The sequence below is a fragment of the Pterocles gutturalis genome, unplaced genomic scaffold (assembly GCF_000699245.1).
Source record: "Pterocles gutturalis isolate BGI_N339 unplaced genomic scaffold, ASM69924v1 scaffold17411, whole genome shotgun sequence".
Lineage (NCBI taxonomy): Eukaryota > Metazoa > Chordata > Aves > Pterocliformes > Pteroclidae > Pterocles > Pterocles gutturalis.
Genome location: NW_010100781.1, coordinates 1,286 through 8,844, shown reverse-complemented (window position 1 = coordinate 8,844; position 7,559 = coordinate 1,286). Strand labels below are relative to the sequence as shown.

The 7,559-nt window shown below is 58.2% G+C and overlaps 1 protein-coding gene across 1 annotated transcript in view; it reads right to left on the bottom strand.

The window, feature by feature from the left end:
* Positions 1-6,560, bottom strand: part of LOC104467387 (metabotropic glutamate receptor 4) — a 16,586-nt gene extending 10,026 nt beyond the window's left edge. Inside the window, exons 1-3 of the mRNA XM_010081153.1 lie at positions 6,410-6,560; positions 5,953-6,093; positions 220-420 (exon numbers count right to left, since the gene is read on the bottom strand). Coding sequence (XP_010079455.1) covers positions 220-420; positions 5,953-6,093; positions 6,410-6,512 — 445 coding nt within the window. The 5' untranslated portion in view covers positions 6,513-6,560. The remainder of the gene's footprint in view (positions 1-219; positions 421-5,952; positions 6,094-6,409) is intronic.
* Between the last annotated feature and the right edge of the window lie 999 nt (positions 6,561-7,559).

Sequence of the window (7,559 nt, the reverse complement as noted above, 5' to 3'; positions counted from 1 at the left end):
CGAGGGCAGGATTGCTGCAGGGTTACCCCCCAAAAGGCTCCCAGGAGATGTGGAAGCTCACACCTCCTCCTGAGCTTTTGCAAAACCACCCCATCTATGCACCCAGCATTTGCAGCGCCAAATGGTAACACAAGGAAATTGTGGGTGCTGCTGCGTGACCCATAACAGGGGACACAACCTGAAACCTGTTCCCACCCACCACCCCGGGCACGGACAGACCTGAGAAGTTGACGTTGCGGATGTACTTGAGCAGCTCCACGCCGTCCACCGGGTCCATGCGGGGGCACAAGCCCACCTTGCCAGGGCAGAGGTTCTTGTGCATGTTGTGCAGCGCGTGCCCCATGGCGTAGACGGCGTCGATGACGAACTGAACCTTGCCTTCCTGCTCGTACGAGGAGTCCTGGCCAATGCGCTCTCGGTCTGCGGACAGATGGAATGCAGGGCTGTCACCTCCCTGCCATGTCCCAGCCATTCCCTACGGGGACATTTCTGCTGCAGCCAAACCCTTGCAAACACGCCTGCTCTGGACTGAGGCAGCTGCAAACTCCAAGCCCATTCCCAAAAATACAAACCCATCGGCCAGCCAGGGCATCTTTTTCCCAGCAGGAAGGTTATGCTACCCAGGCATGGCTCAGGAAGGAGCAGCAGGGCAGGAACACCCCTCAAACAACCCCAAAGCCCTCCCAGAAAAAACCCCAGGTGTATTTCATGGTACCAGCCCAAGGCATTGTCTATCTGCACTGCCAGGGCTCGGGGCTCCAGCCTCTCCGCCAGCTGAAAGTCCTCCTGTCACCTGTATCCCCTGTCTGGAGGGGTCAGGAGGGACAGCTGGGGACACGGTGGCTCTCAGCCCAGCACGCCAGGGAGGGCTGGGGTATGGAGGTGGCTCTGTAGGCAGGGGGAAGGTGACACATTCACTGGGGAAACACCCAACCAACCTCCCTGTGAGGCATCCAAGAGCCCTCGGGATGTCACATCCCAGTGCCACGGGACATCTGCCTACTCCCAGGTCCCCCAGTGGGACACGGGCTGGGCTGTGACCAACATCCCATCCTCACCCTCCTTCGTCTTGCGAGGAGCTCCCACCGTCCCTATCAAGGGACCACCCTGGCAATATCCATCACTGGCTGCATGTCCTCCATCACACACCCGAAGCCTCCTGTCACCCTGCTCCCCTCGTCACCCCCCCAACCCTGCAGCCCTTCACAGCCTCCCCGGCCAGCCCAGTTTGCAGGATCCCACAAGGATCCAGTAATTACCAGTGACAGCTGCCTGCCTCCCCTGTCACAGCCCTTAATGGAAATACAAGCATGTTAATCATTTACAGAAGACACCGATTAATGTAGCACGCTGTTAATTACAGCTAAGAAAGCCTCTCCCATGGGGCAATGCCGCATCGGAGAGCCACAGCCCCTGCACCTCCATCACCTCCTTCCGCGGCACGGCCGGGCTCCCCACCGGGCCACCGCTCCTTTGGCAACGGCGGAAGGGAAGGAGGGACCCTCGCAGAGCCAAAGGCACAGCCTTCATCCTCCACAGAGGCTGAGGCATCCTAGAAAAGCATCCAAGGGTGTCCAAAGTTAATCCTGGCTCCACCGTGCAGGGATGCTCCGTGATGCGAGGTGGGGATTCATGGTGACAGCAGGGGACCAGGGCACAGAGCCCGGGGACAGAAGAGGCACGGGCCAGCTGCGGTGGCTGATCCCGTCCCTCCGTGCTGCGGGGAGGTGGGATGAAGCCAGCGTTGGATGCGGAGCAAATCCCCGCCGAGCAGGGATGTCCCTGAGAGCTGCGTGCGCAGACGCCGGGACGGCGAGCAGAACGTGCCGCTGACAAGATGCTAAAGCAAATGGATAACAAACTGACCAACAAGGAACGATGCGATCAAGGAGGGGAATTTATAGCCCATCCTTCAAAGTTATAAAAATGCTTTTGGACTACGTGAAGACTACTCACGCGAAACCCGTCAAGTTATCCTTTCTTCCACGTTATTGACAAGGGCCATTAATCCTCTGCCTCAACTTCGGGTCCTTCCCCACATTCATCTCTCGAGGCGCAGACAAGCCACTCTATCTTGTCAAGATAATTACCCATTAAAAAAAAATGGGTGTAATAGACTGTCCAGGGGAGCTGAGCCCATGGGGATGTCCCAGCCGCGTCCTGCCGCCCTGCAGAGCCTGCTGAGCCCAGGGGACACATGGGACCCAGGATTTGTCTCTTCCTGGCTCCTCAGCTTCCTAGCAGCGCCTCAAATCCCACACAAGTCCCAGCAGATAAAATACAACACGCCACGATAACGCAGGCTGCAGAGGCTGGATTTTCCTCCCAAGCATCGCTCTGGCTTGCAGCAAGCAGCCTCAGCCTGGCGCGGTGGGAGAAGCCGGCTCCGGTGAGGATGCTGAGCCATGGCAGACACACTGAGGTCCCCCGGGCCGTCCCTCGGGCACCTTCCCCCAGCCCCCAGCTGGCTTTTGCAGATGGGAATTAGGCTGGTGCACAGAGGGGACACGGCAGAGCAGAACACCGAGGCTCGTGGTGGCACGTTCCCGACACGGAGACAATAAATTTCCAGTAATCTTGCAGTAGATTAGGGCCACAAATGGGATGTGACCCCGCTGATTATAATAGCAGGGTCGCGCATCGTTCTACAGGGCTGATAATTAATTTTCAAGTGCGTGACAAGCCTCGGCGGGCACCCCTCGGAGGACGGGCGCAGCTGTCTCCTCGAGCGGTGGATGAGCTGGGATTAGCATCAATTCCCATCACAGCGCCGGCTTTCGGCAGGAGCCCATCGAAATCGCTCCCGGTGCTGCTCCGACAGCATCGCCTCTGAATCTCCGAATCTCCTGGCAGCAGCACCCATCACCACGTTTTGGGGCTGGGTGAGCCCAGCCGGGGGCAGGGACTGTCCCCCCCCCAAGGGATGCTCTTGCTGCCCTTGCAGTGAGGCTGGTGGTGTACGTTTGGAGCCGGTGGGTCTGAAGGACAGCCGAGCAGAGGCATTGCTGGGATGTTCCTGCCCGCTCGGACCCAGGAGCCTTTTATTATCTGAACTCCCAGCCGAGCAGTGCAAATCCTCCCCGTTGGGCTGGCTGGGGCATGCTGTGCTGGAAACCAGCCAGAGCCCCAAAAAAACAACCCCATATGAAGAAGAGAAGGGAGAGAAGCAAAACAGAAAGGGAAAAGAATATGAGAAATCACAAATAAAGAAGGAAAATCAAATAAAAGGTCCTCTCCCCGCCACCCACGCTGCTGCTCTGCATCTATTCACAACCTGGTCGGGCGGAGGGGAGAGCACAGAGAAAGCCCTCACCCTGCCCAAAGCATCCAGCCCAGCTAAACGAAGGCCATTAATTAGCTCTCCTGGAAAATGAGCAGCCCATAGGGCCTGCGAGCATCCTGCAGTCCCTGTGCAGGTCCCGGGGTGGGGACACAGCCCCGAGCCATGCCCTGTCCCCCTGCCCTTGCCACCCCATCGACCCAGCAAACCCAGCGCTGCCATCGGCTCCGTTCACAGCACCCCAGGGACCTCCCCAGCACCTCCCCGGCTGCATCCGCACCTGGGTGGATGATTAATGAAGCAGCAGCTGGCAGGATCCATCCCAGCCTGGCTGGATCCCTCCCTGGGATCCCCCATGGGACCCTAACCAACACAGGAGGGTTGGGGACGCAGCCCAGTGGAGGGAGCTGGGAGGTGGAGGGGGATGCTGAGGAGACGCTACTGCCAAAAGAGCTGGGAGATGGGTCCTGACCTGATCCTGATCCCAGCAGGACAGCCTGGGGAGGAGCGCAGAGACCCTCCGGGGACCATGGGCTGGTCTCGGGGACAACACGAGCGGCTGCCAGTGGAAATCACCCCAAAACCTGGTGCCCAGCCCTCACCCCTCGCCTTCCTCCCAGCTCTTCCCTACGCCAACGAGAGCCACGAGCTGTCCCCTTTGGTGGCGGGACCCTTCAGTTTGGTTTTTGGGATGCAAAAGCAGCATTTCTCTGCATTTTGGGCTCTACCCAGGGGAAAGTCAGGACAATTCCCTCAAGGAAACAACCCCAAACAGGACACTGGCATCACCCGCGCCAAGCAGGAGCGAGTGGATCTGCGTGGGCAGGTTATTTGCTTCATCGGCGTTATTTCCCCTCTCCGTTTATCTGCCAAGCAAACGATCAGGAGATAATTTATTTGCTGACAAATTCAGATAATTTAAAGACAGTTCCTAGGACATTTGCCACGCTGTGGTTTCAGCTGCCTCCACTAATACCTCAGCCCTGAAATATTGCTGGTTTAAACGCTACATTACTATGAAGATGAAGAGATCAGCGGTTTGCAGGACCTGCTCGTGCATTTCCCGGTGCTGGAGATTTCTCAATGCCATCGGTAAAGACGAGAAGCTCTCAGCTACCCAAGGCCATGGCCACAAGCAGGTTTTCCTGCGTGCCCTTGCTGCTGAGCTCACAGCTATCTGTTAGCCACAAGGCTACCTGGGGAAGCTGCAGGGCTGGAAAGCCCTTGCAGGGTCACAGAGATGTCCCCAAATCATCCCGTCCCCAAATGGGGAATGCCTGCAAGGGGGAGGATGTGGAAGCACCATCCCTCTTGTCCTCAGTAATTAAAGGTGGGGAATAAACCCCTTAACGATCAAGATTTCCAGGCACGGCCAGCTCCATCCACCCGCCGGCACGCCACAGCATACACAGGCATCCCTCCCAAGGGGACAAGGGGACGTGCAGCTGTCCCCAAGTCCTGCCACGTCGCAGCCTGCAGGTGTTATCTGTCTGCAGGCAGTGCCAGGCAGTAAATCTCCCCATCTCTCAGTAAACATGTCACCACCCCGAGCCTCCAGCCGTCACCTCGGTGGCAGCGCTGTCACTAAGACAGATCCCCGGCTGCCTTGTTCACTGCCTTCATCCCTACCAGCATCTTTGAGCTGTAAAAAGCTAAAAGTGAACAGTGGGGGGTTAGGAGGGGGTCTGGGGTCAGGTTCTGCCGGGATGAGGTTCCCTGCCTGGAGTGGCAAAGGGACACATCAGCAAAGCAGTCTGCAAATGGGTGCCCTGGGGTGATCACCTCCTCTCTGGGCACCCCAGCACCCTCCCATGGGGTGCCCAGCAGCACCCTCCCCGCAGGCATGGGCTCGCTGCGGCCACAGCCCCAAGGCTGGCTGAGCCAGAGCCGGATCCTGACCCTCCGCTATCAATTGGTCTCATTTTTCTGCGACCACCCCAAATTTTACCCTGCTCGGGCGAGCCAGGAGCTGCTTGCAAGGGAGCAAGGATGTGCTGGCGGCTTCGCATCTTATGAGATAATGGTGCTTCTGCCAAGCTAACCACAAGAATGAGGCACTTGCCCAAATGCTGCTAAACGATGCAGAGTTCAGCCCCAAATCCCCCAAATCTGGGTGGGTTTGTACCCGAAGGAGACGGCGCCAGGGGAGGGAGATGTGCAACAAGTGTGCACGAGAGGGAGCAGCCCTGGGAGCTTTGCACGGGGACGGTGCCTCTGCACAGAGACCGAACAGGTTCCGCACGCTTCCTGCATCACACAGCACATCGGGATGCACAAAAGCATTTTTGTGCAATGCTCCTGGCCACTTTTACACTAGCCACCGCTGTCACGAGCCCAGCAGACACCTGAGTGCTCGAGCAGCTCTGCATTGCCTGCGTTCCCCACGATGCAGAGCACTGGCATTCCTCCAGCTTTCCCCAAATTCCCACCTTCATACAAAAAAACCACGCTCACAACCAAAACTGCCACGCACAGAGCATTAATTGCCACATAGCTGCCTTGAGCTGGGCTGGCAGCTCCACAGCAATAAGGACGTGGCTGAGCTGAAAGGCCATAAGGGGAAAACACGCAAAACTTTTCTGCTGCCTGCTCTGGGCTCTCCATCATCACCTTCACGTCCCCGTGCACCCCGATACAGCACCGCTAGCCCACAGCATCCCCACGGCTCTTACTGGTGCATTTCTTGATGCTGCTGCCCTTCTTCAGCGCATGCCGGCTCAGCTTGCAGTGGAAATTTTCCTCCCAAAACTCCGCGAACCAGATGTTGCGGCGGTTGTTGTCCAGCGTCCTGCTGGAGAAGTAGCGGTCGAAACCTGCCCGGGGAAGAGGGGACGGAGGGGATAAATCCCGGGGCTGGCAGATAGATGTTTAACATGGCCCAAAAATCCCCAGAGAGAGGAGAAGGGATTTTTCTCAATGGGGGGGTCTAGGGAAGCATGACAACATGGTGGGTTTGTGTCCCAGCTGCCACCCAGCAAAGCTACAGGCTGGAAAACCCACTTGGGGAAGACCCACTGCAAAATACGGAGTTTTTCACATCCCAAACCCTGCAGTTAAGGGGATGCCATCACAGGGGGGAAAACTGACCCAGGGGGAAGATGGGGGAACCCCCTGAGCGCAGCCCCTTACCTCTGACTGAGACCCGCTTGGGCAGGATGGTGACGGAGCCCTCGGCCACCTCCTCCAGGTGCAGGACGGGGGCAATTTTGGAGCCCCAGCTGTCCGAGCCCATCCAGATGAAGTGACCCGTCTGGTTCGCCCTCTTGGCTGCCTCCAGCACCCTCCTGCGGGGAGAAACAAGGGGCGCTGGCACCCACCAGCACTGGGACACCAGCTTCATGTCCGTCCCCACGGAAGCGTTGGTGGCATCTCCTGCTCCGGGTGCGCGGTTGGCACTAAGCACAACCCGGTGCATACGGATCCACGAGAACAAACGATGCTGCTCAGCTCCCACACCCCCCGTCCTCTCCAGCTTGGGCACACAGGCTGCTTCTCCCACCTCATCTGCATTTTTGCTGACTGGTAATTGAATTTCCCCCTTAATTGCCCAATATTAGGAAAAAAAAAAAAATCAGGTTATGCCGCAGCAGGCAGGAAAAGCAGCAGCACTGGAGAGCACATGGGTGCTCCCGGCTCTGATCAGCATTGCAAGCCATGGGAGGGAGCCAGCCAGCATGGCCAGCACCCAGGCTGGAGCTAAACTGGGCTCTGCTGGGCTCAACTGGTGGGCAGCTGAGCTGCAGTGGGGAGCTGGAGATGCCATCCGTCCTGCCGAGCATCCCTCGTCGTGGCCAGACACAGCCCCGCGTGCTTGTACGCTCTGCCAGCACCCGCCAGCTCCAAAAATCACGGGAGGTGGATGGGAGCTCTCCTGGATCTGACCCTCTGGGCTCTTTTTTCCAGGGCTTGCTGTCCCCTCGGGGGCTTGCATGGGTCCCCGGCCCCGTGGGAGTGGGGCCAAGGTGGCTTCATGTCCCCGTGCAGCGAGGAAGCAGGTCTGTGACCCCCCCCCGCCGTCAGGAGCTGATCATTTCAAGTCCAGATGGTGTTTGAAATGTGGAATAAGGAAAAAAAAAACCCTAAAAATCGAGCAGAGAGTAGAGACGAGATAGGAAGAGGTAGAGAGCCATGGGGCCAGCAAGCAGCCGGGGAGCCGTGCTGGCTGCTCTGGGTGCATCCCGGGTTACCCCAATCTCCAGGCACATCCTGGCTTGTCCCAAGCTCCGGGCACATCCCCGCTTGTCCCAAGCTCCAAGAACATCCTGGCTTGTCCCAAGCC